The sequence below is a fragment of the Catharus ustulatus genome, chromosome 29 (genome assembly GCF_009819885.2).
Source record: "Catharus ustulatus isolate bCatUst1 chromosome 29, bCatUst1.pri.v2, whole genome shotgun sequence".
In the NCBI taxonomy this organism is placed as follows: domain Eukaryota; kingdom Metazoa; phylum Chordata; class Aves; order Passeriformes; family Turdidae; genus Catharus; species Catharus ustulatus.
The window spans coordinates 5,493,464-5,507,861 of NC_046249.1; the positions used below are offsets into that span (position 1 = coordinate 5,493,464).

The 14,398-nt window shown below is 55.6% G+C and overlaps 1 protein-coding gene across 7 annotated transcripts in view; it reads left to right on the forward strand.

Annotated features, from left to right (window-relative positions):
* TCF3 (transcription factor 3) overlaps positions 1 to 14,398 on the forward strand; it is an 83,410-nt gene that overhangs the window by 50,901 nt on the left and 18,111 nt on the right. For all 7 annotated transcript variants that reach the window (XM_033082061.1, XM_033082062.1, XM_033082064.1 and 4 more), the window contains exons 6-10: positions 3,358 to 3,425; positions 6,246 to 6,375; positions 7,989 to 8,038; positions 13,528 to 13,630; positions 14,169 to 14,308. In XM_033082061.1, the coding sequence (XP_032937952.1) occupies positions 3,358 to 3,425; positions 6,246 to 6,375; positions 7,989 to 8,038; positions 13,528 to 13,630; positions 14,169 to 14,308 (491 nt within the window). The remainder of the gene's footprint in view (positions 1 to 3,357; positions 3,426 to 6,245; positions 6,376 to 7,988; positions 8,039 to 13,527; positions 13,631 to 14,168; positions 14,309 to 14,398) is intronic.

Genomic DNA, 14,398 nt, shown 5'->3' on the forward strand with positions numbered 1-14,398 from the left:
CAAGTTCAGCCTTTCCTTGCCCAGCTTGTGCACCTTTTGAATTTCAGCAGGCTTAGGCACAGAAGAGTTTGCCATTCTTTCTTCTGCCTTGTTTTCACTTAAATGTCAAATTTCTTCTGCTGAGTTTTTTACTGCTTTTTTCCCTTATTATGTGATGATGGAGAGTGCAGGAGCTGGGGCTGGCCAGGGCTACCCTGTCATTCCCAATAGCCCCCATCCCATGGGGCACCCGCAGACCCAAGCGTGCAGTAGATGCTGAGTGAGGAATGAGAGACATCCAGAGAAGGTTGAGGATTTGGAACAGTGTAGAGCTAGCACTGGGTTCATAGAATCCTGCAATATCCTGAGCTGGAAGGGACCCTCACAGGTCCATGAGTCCCTGTCCTGGCCCTGCCCAGACCCTCCAACAATCCCACCCTGAGCATCCCTGAGAGCGGTGTCCAAATGCTCCTGGAGCTCTGGCAGCCTTGGGGCCGGGACCATTCCCTGGGGAGCCTGGGCAGTGCCCAGCACCCTTGGGGGGAAGAACCTTTCCCTGAGCTCCATGCCAAGCCCTGACACAGCTCCAGCCCTTCCTGGGCTCCTGTCCCTGTCCCAGAGCAGAGCTCAGCCCCTGCCCCTCTGCCTCCCCTCGGGAGGAGCTGCAGCCCCCGAGGAGTCTCCCCTCAGTCTCCTCTGCTCCAGCTGAACGAGCCAAGTGCCCTCAGCTGCTCCCCAGACCTTCCCCAGCTCCGTGTCCCTCCTTTGGACACTCTGCAACAGCTTTGGGTCCTTCTGACCTTGTGGTGCCCAAGGTGCCCCCAGCACTGGAGGTGAGGCTGCCCCAGTGCAGAGCAGAGTGGGACAATCCCTCCCTGGTTCTGGTGCCCCCCAGGACACGGTGGCCCTTTGGGCTGCCAGCAGTGACTCAGATCCAACTTGCCACCGACCAGGACTCCCAGGTCCCTTCCCACAGCACTGCTCTCCAGCCTCTCATTCCCAGCCTGTCCCTGCATCCAGGGCTGTCCCCTCCCAGGGCAGGATCTGACACTTGCCCTGTTAAACATCTCACGGTTGGGGATTGCCCAGTGTCCCTTCACCTTCTCACACACGTCCAGGAGCCCCTCCCTTGGTTCAGCCCAAGTTCTCTGGTGATGACAGAGGCTGCTGGATGGGGTTTGGATCAACCTGGGATAGAGGAAGGTGTCCCTGCCCATGGCAGGGGGTAGGACTCAGTGGACTTTAGGGTCCCTTCCAACCCAAACTATTCTGTGATTCCTTGATTCCCCACTGCAGTCACACATGGAAGCAGCAGTGTGTTTTCAGATGGGAGATCTGGCTGCTGCTGTCCAGCCAACCCCCCTGGCTTTACCCTGCTTTTCCTCTGCTTTAGGAGTAATCAGGACCTGCCTGATGCCACAACCTGCTGAGTCCTTTGTGCCTGTGGCTGGTGCTGTGGCGGATCGAGCTCTTAAGCTCTTTTAGAAATTAGGTCATTTAGGAGATCCATCCTCTGACATTTTGACCTTTGTTTACTTAACATTTAAGCCTCTGAAAGGAAATGGCAGCAGCACTCAGAGCCTCCGGCTGTTGCTGGACAGAGGGAGGGGGAGGCTGCACCCCAGGACCTTCCCGTCCAGAATGGAGGTCTGGGGCTTGGGGGTTGTAGTGGAGGAATCCGGTCTAAAATTTTTGGGTTGAGTTCAAGAACCAAGTTCTCCATGGTAATGTTGCAAAATGAGCAGCTGGCACAGGGTACCCCCATGATCCCTGGAAGTGTCCAAGGCCAGGTTGGACTGGGCTTGGAGGGGCCTGGGGTAGTAGAAAATGTCCCTGTCTGTGGCAGGGGCTGCAATGAGAAAATCTTCAAGATCCCTTCCAACACAAACCACTCTGGCATTCTCTGGTCTGTGGGCCCTGTGCTTCAGGGGGGCTGGTTTGAGGCATTTTGCTTCCCCTCCCCTCTTAATCTGCTCCCCAGAAACCTCTTAGTGGGGTGGGGAGAGTCCTGCCAGCCTCAGCGTCGCCCCAGTGCATTAACCTGCATCTTAGTGGCCTCAGGGCTGGCTTTAGGCTAAGCAGATTGGCAAAATCCTCCCCCTCCCAATTTTGCTCCCTAAGCCAGACCGGCGGGCAGGATGTGATTTGTGATCCCCCTTTCGGGAAGGGTTTGGGGGTGGGGGCAGGTGGAGTGCCTGTTCCCCACTAGGAGAGTGTCTGGTTTTGCTTTAGGGGGATGGAGAGAATCCCAGAGGACATTGTTGTGCCTCCAGCTGCTCCAGACACAGCACAGAACCATTCCCTTCCTCCCTTTCTTGTGTCCTTTGCTGTCCTGGCACCCTGGCTGCTGCTGGCTGAGGCCATGCTGTGCCCAGGGCAGTGCCCATGAGGCAGGAGAGTGCCAGGGTCTTTCAGAGAGGGAACATCCCACCAGGACTCTGGGCTCCTTTTTTTTTGGCCCTTCAAAACTTAATTTCCAGCTGCATGTGTAGAGGGTGATGTGCTTGTGAGAGAAGCCCTCATTGATACTGAGTGCCAGAATGAGGGGCAATGGCTTCCCACTGGCAGAGGGCAGGGCTGGATGGGATATTGGGCAGGAATTGTTCCCTGGGAGGGTGGGCAGGCCCTGGCACAGGGTGCCCAGAGCAGCTGTGGCTGCCCCTGGATCCCTGGCAGTGTCCAAGGCCAGGTTGGACAGAGCTTGGAGCAGCCTGGGATGGTGGAAGGTGTCCCTGCCATGGCAGGGGGGCACTGGATGGACTTTGAGGTCCTTTCCAACCCAAATCCTTCTGCAGTTCTATAAAGTTCACAGGGGTGCGCAGGCACTGCTGGCACGGGGCTGTTGGCACACAGATCCCAGCTGGCAGAGATGCTCTGGCTGTGAGGAACTGCAGGTTTTGGGAAGTTGAACCTCCCCCAGGAGAGGGGAAGAAGGTGCCCAGAGCCCTGTGTGGAGCAGGAGCTGAGTTCCCATGTGCTGGGATTGCATTTCCTGTTGTCTGGAAGCACCCCCGGGATCTGGTCCCTGCTCCTGGCCCTTGGTCTGCTCCGGCCTGGCCCTGCCAAGTCCAGCTGGCAGCTCTCTGGTGTCTGCAGGGAGCTTTTGGCTTGAGGCTGACACTGCCAGTTTCCATGGCCACAAGCACTTCTCTAGGCTGCTGCAACTCCAGGCTTTTGGTGTTTATGGACCTGCTCTCCATGAACTGAAAGCAGCTCCTGCTTTAGCACAAGCTTTTCAGGCTGTCCCTTCATGGGAGGTCAGGGCGAGCTGCCTCACAGGAACAGTATTTGTGCCTTAGCAGGATCCAGGTGCCTGCAGGAAAAAAAAAGCTCTCCACTTCTCTCTTATCCCAAACATTGTCTTTTCTCCTTCTGCAGGGAAGAGCAGTGAAAGAGCTTCATACTCCACATTTGGAAGAGACACAGGGATGCCAGGACTAAACCAGGTAATGATAAAATGCAGTGAGATTTTCTGCTTCATTTACTGGCTCCTGGGAGTGAGAGTCTGGTAATGAAAACCAGCCTGGATTTACATCTCATCTCTGTACATGGGGTCCTGGGAAGCCTCTGCTCTGCTCCAAAACCTCTGTAGAGTGTTGGTGGTTCATACTGGTGTGTGCTGATGGCTTAGAAGATTTGTCAGAGCTTAGAGAATGTTGGCTGTAGCAACCTCTCAATTCCTTCCCAACCTTCTTCAGCCTCACTCGTTTTGTTATTGTTACTCCTGGTTTGGATTTGATCAGCCCTGACCCAGCCACGCTGCCTTGGCTGGGGAGTTCAGGGAGTCAGATCCAAGCAACACCTTTTCCTGTGCCAGGCTGGCCGTGGGCCAGGTGAGCATTCCAGGAGGCTCCTTCCTCCTCCATTGCCTGCCCTGGGCTTCAGCAGCATCTCCCAGTTCCCTGGCCAGTGTCCTGTGTCCCAGTTCTGGGGAGGGAGGGTCCCTTGAGTGGTTTCTGTGCTGCTGCAGCATCAAGTGACTGTTGGGTGGAGCTGAGATTTTATGGTGGGGCTGTTGATGCAGGACCTGCAGCAGGAGTTCTCTGTCCTGCTCTGGGGTAGCCCATCAGGACTGCTGGAGCCAGTCCAGAGGAGGCACAGATACTCACAGGGCTGGAGCCCCTCTGCTCTGGGGACAGGCTGGGAGAGCTGGGGGTGCTCACCTGGAAAAGGCCCCAGGGAGAGCTCAGAGCCCTTTGTAGGGCCTGAAGGGGCTCCAGGAGAGCTGGAGAGGGACTGGGGGCAAGGGATGAGGAATGGCTTCCCACTGCCAGAGGGCAGGGTTAGATGGGATATTGGGAAGGAATTGTTCCCTGTGAGGGTCCCAACCCAAATCCTTCTGGGACTCCATGTTCTCCACAATCCTGGAAGGGACCCAGCACACCAGAGCCACCTCTTGCAGACACAGCCCAGCCCTGTTGGGTCACCCCATGTGAACCCCGGGGCTCTGCTGGGGGGAACAACTTTGGTTCCTGTGGGGAATACCACAGGTGTCAATCCAAGCCTGGAACCAAGTGAGGAGCCCTGAGATAACCTCCCCTGCTGCCACCAGCATCCAGAAATAGTTTGTCAGGAAGGAGTGAGCACCTCCCTTTGATGTGTGGCTCCAAGTGCCCCCTCAGTGCCTGGCATGGCCCTGAGGAAACAGTCCCAGCACTGCAGCCAAGGGAGGAGCTTTTGGCTGGACAGTTATATTTTATCCATGTACACACACACATATTACATGTTTTAATTTTACACAAATTTGTCATAATTTCCTCCTCTCTGAAGTGAGGATGTTTCCTTTGCTGGAGCAGCTGTGCTGGCTGTGCCAGAGTGGATTTCATTTACCACTGAAGCTGCTCAAAGAAAACCGGGCCCGGTGCCAAGTGTTACTTTTGGATGTGATGGTTTTGCTGGGCTTTCGTGGAGGAGGGGGAATATAAGGTAACAAAAGGGGGGGGGGGCAAATGGCCGGGAGAGGCCCCAGGAGAGGCAGGCACTGAGCTTGGGATCGGGTGGCAAATCCCACTTGATGTGGAGAGGAGACAAAACCCCCTTGTGGGGGTGGGGGGAGGCCAATGGAGCCTCTGTGGCCCCTAGAGCAGTTGTTGCTTCTGGCTCCAATTTGCAGGAGTGAGGGGGGTTGACCTTTTTTTTAAACTATTTTTAAAAAGATAAAAAATTGTCTGTTGGAGATGCCCTAGATGGGGATCAGGTTCTTCCCCAAAAAATGCCCTGCTCGAGGGAAGGCATTTCCTCCTTGTTTAACCCTGAACCATCTCCTGGGGCATCCCCAAAGAGAGGAAATGGAAAAAAAACCCCTTTCTCTGGGAAATTGCCTCAAAATCCCAGCGTGGCTCCTGCCTGCAGGAGCAGCAGGGCAGCAGCTCCCGGGATCCCTCCGGGTGCTTTCCTTGGCCGCGCACAGAGCGGGTCCAGAGCAGAGGAAACCTGAGCAGTGGAACAGATTGCAGGAATGTCACCAGCTGTGAACACACGAGCTCCTCTTTCCCTCCCTGACCCCTTTCTGGAGGAGACAGAGTTTGAAAGCAAAGGTTTTTCTTTCCAGTTTCTCAAAAGCCTGAAATCCTTCTTTATTTCCATGTGTTGCCCTCGGAAGATGGGTCAAAGCTGAGCTTTTGGGACTTGAGGGCCCTTTGCCAGCCCTGTGCAATTCCATGTAAATACACTGAACTTCCTCCCGAGGTGAGAGGGGCAGTGCTGGACGAGAGGCTCCAGCCCAGGAGGGAGCACCCTGGGCTCCAGCTCCCCAGCTCCGTGCTGCTTCCCAGCGTGCCCAAGGTCAGCCGGGATAAACACGAGGGAGGAGTTTCCTGGCTTTAGAAAGAGGGATTTGGCTTTTCCCTGATAAAACTCAGGAGAAAACCACCCTGAGCAGTGGCAGCGCCATTCCAGGGCACTGGTCACAACATGGGCTGGTGACATGGAGCCCATCCTGTCCTCCTGGACATCAGGGTGAGCATGGGACCACGATGTCCCCCACCATGGCACCTGCTGGTTTGCACCCCTGGTTTGCAGAGGTTCCTTGCTGGGGTCCAGCAGGAAAGCACAAGCTGAAAGCCCCTTTTGTTCCTCCACACCTATTCCCCCCCCTCCACCCCCATATTTACGCATTTGCTTTCCCTCCTGGCCCCTTGGCTCATGTTTATTTTTCCCCTCAACTGAATTGGTGTGAAGGTGGCTCAAAGCAGCTCTGTTCTCTGCCAGCCAGTCATTTTGCAGTGTAATTCCATGGAAGGGCTTTTCTCTCTCCTTGTTTGCAGCCCGGTTTCCTGCCAGGCGAGATGGGAATCGCCAGCCCGAGCACGCTTTCCCCCACGGGGGGCAAAGGGGGGTCTCAGTATTTTTCTTACCCCAACAATCCTCGCAGGAGAGGTGCTGAGAGCAGCATAGGTGAGTGACTGCGTGTCCCCCGGGTGCCACCATGCCACCTGGGCACCTGCCCTTGTCACATCTGCCCGTGGGAATGAGGACACTGATGCTGGGAACGAGGGACTGATGTTGCCATGTGTGCCCCTGGCATGAATTTGGCTTTTGCTCTTTTCTGGGGAGGGAATGTACATAAATATCTCTTACATATACATATATATATATATGTATAGAGAGAGAGAGAGAGAGAGATATCTAACCTCAGAAAAGGGGTGCTCAGAGTCAGGTACAATTTTCCTCTTTCTGGAAAATGCCAGATTAGCGGAAAGCAGCAAATGGCTTGAGGCTCTTGTAAAAACACCTCCAGCCACACTGCACATGACTTGTCCTTCCTGGCAAACCCTGGGCTGCCATGGAGGCTGTCCCTGTGGCTGGTGGCCCTCCAGGAGCTGCCACAGGCAGGACTGGCAGGAGCAGGGTAGGAGGCAGCAGGACCAGCTGTGCCTGGGACACAGGGTTGTGCTCCAGGAGCTCTCCCTGCCCGCTCTGCTGTTTCCAAGCAGGGCTTGCCCATGTCTGGATCCACCTGGGAATAAGCTTTTACCAAAGGCTGGAGCCAAGTCTGAGTTTAACTTCAGAGAGAAGACAAGCTCCAGTTCCCCAGAACTCGTGTTTCTCATCACAGTTCCCCCTGCACCCTCCAGAGCCACTTTCCTGCTGCTATTCTGGGCTTTCCCCAACACATGAAACCAGAAGTGACCCAGTGATGGGTGCATATTTCAGTACTTTTCAGAAAAAGGCACCTACTCTGATTTTAGCCTGGAAAGATTCTCTAGCATTCTGTGGGATGAATTTCTGTTCTGGAGGTACATCCCAGCAGAGTCCCTGGCTTGGCAGGTTGCTGTATTAGCACCCTGCACCCCCCAGCCAGGGCTTTCCTTAATCATGAAAAATCGTAAAAAATCATGATGAAAAATAATAAAACATAATTTTTGGGAAATAGTTATAAAAACAATTATTATGAAAAATAGATTTTATTATTATTATTACTATTATTTAGCTTGTGCTTCCCCTTGAGCCACTTCTGGATGTTTCCCCACCACCTCCCTGAACTGTCACCTTCCTCCAGGACACTGTGTCCCCCTCCAGAGCTGGAACTGGAGGGATGGGCTGGGGTCTGTCTCTGAGCACATCCCTGCCTCCTGCAGCAGGGAAGCTTTCCCAAGTCTATCCCTGTGTAGGAAGCAAATGAAAATACAGCCCAGCCCTGTATGTGTTCCCTTTCTGTATCCTCTCTCCACAAACCCACTTCAAATTAAAAGTGTTTCCAAAGAAAACCCCAATGAGGGGTTATGATATTACATGTTATTATATTTATGGGCTCAGTGTCTCCCAACAAGCCCTTGCTGTGCTGGGATCTCTGTGTGGATGTTAAATCTGCCCCCAAAGGGTGCAGACAAGATTTGGAGAGGCTCATGCTTGGACATTGTCATTGCTGATGCTTCCTTGCCCACGGGACATTTGGGATCTCAGCCCTGTGTGTGCCTGCAGTTTCCAACCTCGGAGACTTTTGCTGCAGCTCGTTTCCCCTCCCTGTAACCCCCTTGAAAACTCAGATCCTCTCTTCTCTGCCCCAGATGGACAGCCCAAAAAGGTTCGGAAGGTGCCTCCTGGACTCCCCTCCTCGGTAAGTGGCAGCAGCGTGTTCCCCATTTCCGCGGAGCCTGGGGACCATCCCTGCAGGCCGGACAATCCCGGGCACGGCGGTGGGATTGCAGCGGGTGGGGAAGGGATTTCCCGTGTGCCAGAACGGCAGAGCTCGGTGGGGAAGGAGCCCCTGGGCCGGGTTTGCCGCTATGTGGCGAGTGAAAGGCGACACCGGGGCTCGGCTTTCAGCGCAGTTGCGCCGGGGGAGGCAGCTGAGCCCGCTCCAGGTGTGCGCTGCTTTATAGGAAAGCTGAGCGGGACTACGCGATCCCTGCTCCCGCGGCTGTTCCAGGGGAATAAACTCAACAATGGCTTTGTGGCTGCAAGTAATGGGATCTCCAGGAAAGCTAATTGGAGCGGGCTGCAGGGTTCCTGCAGGAACACGGGAGCTGTCTGGCGGCCGGGGCTGCATTCCTGGCTGGAATGTTGGAGTGCTTGGAGGGGGACGGCTCTGTCCCATCGGGCTCTGTCCCCAGCCCGGGGCTGTGCTGGAGATGAGCCCTCACTCTCTGCCAGAGCTGATGTGATGCTCTCCCATTCCATAGGGGACACCCTCATCCACGGGGGAAATCTTCCCCCATTCCCCAGGGAACACCCCCATCCACAGGGGAAATCTTCCCCCATTCCCCAGGGAACACTCCCTTCCACGGGGGAAATCCATGCTGTGGCATTCCCTGACTACTGGTGCAGAGCTGGAACCTCCACCACAGGCTGTGTTCTTTGGGATAGGACCCGAGGTGCTGGGTTTGGAGGACAGAGGGAGAGGAGGGCACTGAGACCTTGCCGGGCTGGACTCACAGACCTGGGGTTGTTGGAGGATCTGTGTGGATCCATGTGAGGCAAAGATCAGCTCTAAGAGTCCGTTTTTACAGAGAAAACCTGCTCAAATCACAATCCCTGTTGCTGCCTCGAGTTTCTGTGTGAAATTTGGAGCTTTACCCCAGTCGACATGTGGGGAAAACATCGCCCTGACAAATGGCCTTTATTGGCCTCGAATTTCAAAGTGCTGGGGCTTGGCCCATCCTGCTGGCAGGGCTCTGGAGGGCCCTGATTCCCACAGGAAGACCTGCTTGGCATTTGCCACAGCTCAGCCCCTTCCCTGTGATTAAGTGACCCCTGCAATCCAGCCTTTCATAGATCATGGAATGGTTTGGGTTGGAAGGAACATTAAAGTTCTTCCAGTGCCTCCACTGCCATGGGCAGGGACACTTTCCACTGTCCCAGGCTGCTCCAAGCCCCATCCAGCCTGGCCTTGTTCACTTCCAGCTGCTCTGGGCACCCTGTGCCAGGGCCTCCCCACCCTCACAGGGAGGAATTTTTCCCCAATATCCAACCTAAATCTCCCTCTCTGCCCTGGCTGTTGCCTCAGCTGCCCCTTGATGCCAAAGCTCCAATTTTCAGAGCATGAGCTGGTTCTGCCTCTTTCCCTCACCCTCCCTGTGCTGGGAGCTCCAGCTTCCTGGTTTGTTTTTGAACTTCCACACCTGGAGAGGCAGATCTGTGCCTAGGCAGCAGGAGAAGTGTGAAGCAGGAGTGGCCTCAAAGGCAGTGGATCAAAGGCTCTTTCTTGTCTGACTCGCCCATGCAGGAGCCCGCCCCATGTTATCGCTGGACCCCGTGCAAAATAAATAGGTTAATCAGCATCTCATTAAATTGAAGTGCTTTAATCTGTAATTCCCGAGCTGCTTTGAAAACTCGCTGAGGTCAGTGGCTGCAGGAGTTGAGGGTGGGTGGGTGAACAGGGAGTGATGCCAAAGGCACCGAGAGGCACTGGCAGCATGAGGGGCTTCAGGGGGCGTGAGCAGCAGTGCCAGGCAGGAATGGACACAGAGATACCTGTGCTGGGAATCCAGGGCCTTTGGGCTCAGGGCTTTGTCCTGAGGAGGTCACGGAGCTGCTCCAAGGGCTGGGGCCCCTCTGTTCTGGAGCTAGGCTGGGAGAGTGGGGGTGTTCACCTGGAGAAAGCTCTAGGGAAACTCAGAGGCCCTTGCAGGGCCTAAAGGGGCTCCAGGAGCCAGGGGGCAGTGTTGGATGGGATATTGGGCAGGAATTGTTCCCTGTGAGGGTGGGGAGGCCCTGGCACAGGGTGCCCAGAGCAGCCCCTGGATCCTTGGGAGTGTCCCAGGCTGGACAGGGCTTGGAACCCTGGGACAGTGGAAGGTGTCCCTGCCATGGCAGGGGATGAAATGGGTTGAACTCTGAGGTCCCTCTGAGCCCAAACCATCTGATGATTCTATGCAGTAGGTGCTGAGTTAGGGCTGCCCTCAGGGCATGGAGCCCCTTGGAGTCTGTCTGGAGTTCCTGGCCACGGGCTGCTGTGTCTGGGCACGGGATCCAGGGCTGGATGTGGCCCCACTTTGGCTGCAGTGCCAGAGGAACCCAGGGAGGGATTTTGTGCAATTGGGTTCCTGCAGGATTTTGTTGCTGCAGTGAGTTCAGTGCCTGGGAGCTGTTTCAGGCTGTGCATTCCCAGTCTGGTCGCTGCTCTGTTTAGCCTCAGTCTGCCCAAAGTCCCACCCCAGCTCCTGCTTTTAAGCAAGAAAAACAGGGAGGGAAAAACAACCCAAGACCACAAAGTGCTGCGAATCCCAGCGCTGGGGCTTTTCGAGCCACTCTCGCCGTGCTGGCAAATTTTAACCAGAGGAAATGACCTCACCTGGAGGTCCCTGAGGCCGCTGGCGTGAGGGTTGGGGCCATGGGCTGGGGAACGGGGCTGGCCCTGATTTACAGGAGCACACGGCTCCGGCTCCGTGCTCCTGGCTCCGTGCACAGAAGGATGGAATTGGCTTTTCACAGCCTCCCTGTGCTGGGCAGCAAAAGATAAAATCAGCAGGGGTCAGGGCCAGGATTGTGGTGAAACTTGGCCCCCCAGGATCCAGCAGGAGATGTTCTGGGAGTGCTGGAGCAGGGAGGATACACGGCAAGGTGAACCTCCCCCTGCTCTTCCTCCCTGCTTTGCACCCCCGGTCCCTCCATCGCTGCCATTTTATCCCCGTTGTTTTCTCCGTGGGTTCCTGGCTTGGCTGTTGGTGCAGCTGCCGGGCGCCTGGCCCCGAGCCAGCCCCTGCCAGATGGCGCGGGGCTCTCAGACGTGCTGCACTCCATTCCCTGTCCCGGCTCCCGCTATTTAATCAAATTATAGGAAAAGTCAATTTGCTGGATTCCCGTTCTCCCCTGCCTCCCCCATCCCCCAGCCCACGCGCAGCTCCCTCTGCCCACAGCACCGGCAGCATCCTGAGGACCAGGGCCTGGAATTCTCTTTTTTGAGAAAGGGACAAAGGGCAGCTGCTAGTGTCTGTCAGGATTTGCCCTTCCCCCTCTCTCTTTTTTTTTTTTTGTCTTTATTTTATGAGTTCCCTGTAGAATCACAGAGCCATTAAGGTTGGAAAAGCCCTCTAAAGGTCACAGAGTCCAACTGTTCCCCTACAATGCCAAGGCCACTGCTGACCCATGTCCCCAAGTGCCTCATTCACACGTTGTTTGATCACTTCCAGGGATGGTGACTCCACTGCTGCCCTGGGCAGTCTGTGCCATTGCCTGATCACACTTTCAGTGAAGAAATTTTCCCACTATCCCATCTAAACTTCCCCTGGCCCAGCCTGAGGCCGTTCCCCCTCCTCCTGTCCCTGTTCCCTGGAGCAGAGCCCGACCCCCCTGGCTGTCCCCTCCTGTCAGGGAGTTGTGCAGAGCCACAGGGTCCCCCTGAGCCTCCTTTTCTCCAGGCTGAGCCCCCCCAGCTCCCTCAGCCATTCCTGGGGCTCCAGCCCCTTCCCCAGCTCCATTGACCCTTGTTTCTGGGAGACTTTGGGGTTGATTTTTAAAGAAAAAGAAGCCTGGCACAGGCTCTCCAGGGCCGTAGTGGAGTCACCATCTTGGAATTGTTCAGAAAACATGTGGCTGTGGCACTTGAGGACGTGGGTTAGTAGTGAACATGGTGGTGGTGCTTCTTTTATGGTTGGACTTAAAAATCTCTTCCAACATTAAGGATTCTCTGATTGTGTCTTTCATTTCCCACCATCAATTTTGTTCCTTTTTGCTGGTGAAGACGAGGGCTGGAAGGGAGCAGCTGGCTGTGGGGAAAAAGAAACTCAGGCAAGTTTCCTTCCCAAAGAGAACTGTGTGTGCCAGGCAGAGCCCGGCCCCTGCCCCACCTCTGCTTTCGGCTGGATTTAAATAAAAAGATTATCGGTTTCAGAATGAATCAAAGGGGATGAAAATAAGCTGTGACAAAAGTTCTCACATCATCTGAGTGCTATTTCAGTTTCTTTGAATGCCATTTCGGTTCCTTTGCGTGTTCAATTTCTGCTTTAAAAAAAGTCTGTCCTGGCAGAAGCTGATTTTCAGTCAGGGCTTTCTAGGATGGGTTTGGCTAATTTAGAAGGGAAGGAAAAGCTTTTTCTTGTGCTTAATGTGCTGTTAAATCACATATCTGAGCAGTGCTGCAGAAATCTGACCCAAGAGCTGTGTGAGGGCTGTCCCCTCCCCTGGGACAATGATTGTGAGGGGCTGCTCAGCCCCCCATGCCTCAGTTCCCCCTCAGCCCGATTTCCCTGTGGGATTTAAGCAGGGGCTGTGCTCAGGAGCCTGGCACAGGGCAGGGTTGGCACAGGGGGGTGCCTGCTGCCACCACCCAACCTGTCCCCCCAGTGTGGGGTCACTGCAGCAGTGGTGGCTTTTGTGGTTACCCAGAAAAAGTTATAACCATGGAAAACGGAACTGGAGCAGAGTCGAAACTTCTGCTGGAGCTGGGCAGGTTCTGGGGACCAAGGAGGGTGACAGGAGCAGAGAGAAACCCTGTGCCCTGTGTCCTCTGCCCAGACCTCTGTGCCCTCTCCTCTGCACCCTGTGCCCTCTGCTCTGTGCTCTATCACCTGTGCCCTCTGTGCTGTTCTTTGTGCCCTTTGTGTGTTCTGTGCCCTGTCCCCTGCCCTGCTCCATGCAGGGCTGTGCCTTTTGAGGATTTTGGCTGAGCTGCTCCAGTTCCCCCCCCCAGATCTGCTGTGGAATGAGTCAAAGCAAAGCTCCTGGACTCATCAGATGGTTTGGATTGGAAGGGACCTTAAAGCCCATCCAGTGCCACCACTGCCATGGCAGGGACACCTTCCACTATTCCAGGCTGCTCCAAGCTCTGTCCAGCATGGCCTTGGACATTGCCAGGGATCCAGGGACAGCCACAGCTGCTCTGGGTACCCTGTGCCAGGGCCTGCCCACCCTCCCAGGGACTCCCAATATCCCATCCAGCCCTGCCCTCTGGCAGTGGGAGCCATTCCCTGTGTCCTGTCCCTCCATGCCCTGAAAGGTCAGTTGAGTGAAGCCCTTGCTGCTCTGTTGCCATGGGAGGGGTGGTCACACACTACTGAAGTTTGAAGTTCGAAGTTTAAGCTGTGCAGGGTTAGGGGCAGCCACTGTTAGGATGTGAGGCCATGGACTGACCAAGCCCTCCTCTTCAACCCCTTTCCTGCCCCACAGGTGTATCCATCCAACTCAGGTGATGACTACAGCAGGGATGCAGCTGGATATACTCCCTCGAAACCTCCCAGCACTGTGTATCCTGGAGCCTTTTATATGACAGGTGAGTTATGCCCAGACTGTGATCCCACATGCTGGGCAGAGCAGAGGCAGCCTTGGATTATGGACTGTGGAAGGGATTGCACATCTGGAGGGAGCTCAGGGCAGGAGTGCATGAGACACAGTGCAGCCCCAAAATCCTGAGTGGGAAGGGACCCATAGGGATCATGGAGTCCCACCCCTGGCCCTGCCCAGACCCTCCAACAATCCCACCCTGAGCATCCCTGAGAGCGGTGTCCAAACACTGCTGGAGCTCTGGCAGCCTTGGGGCCGGGACCATTCCCTGGGGAGCCTGGGCAGTGCCCAGCACCCTCGGGGGGAAGAGCCTTTCCCTGAGCTCCATGCCAAGCCCTGACACAGCTCCAGCCCTTCCTGGGCTCCTGTCCCTGTCCCAGAGAGTTTGTCCTGGTTTGCTCAGCAGATGATGCTCAGCACAGGCAGGACGTGGGGGCAGTCCCAGCCCCTCAGCCAGGGCTGACTTGTTCTTCCCTGGGGGCTGGGGGCTGCTGTCCCTGCCCCACTCAGCTCTGGGTTCCTTGCAGACGGACTCCATAACTCAGCAGACCTGTGGAGTTCCCCAGGTGCCATGAGCCAGTCAAGTTACGGTGCCATGCTGGGCAGTTCCTCGTCCCCGCTCCCGCAGTCCAGTGGCTTCAACAGTTTGCATCAGCACGAACGCATGGTAACGTGTCCCCATGGCTGTGTCACCTCCCTGCTACCTTCTCCCCTGGCTGTGGGCTCAGGCCACCTGGGTTCTGTCCCAGCTGCTGAA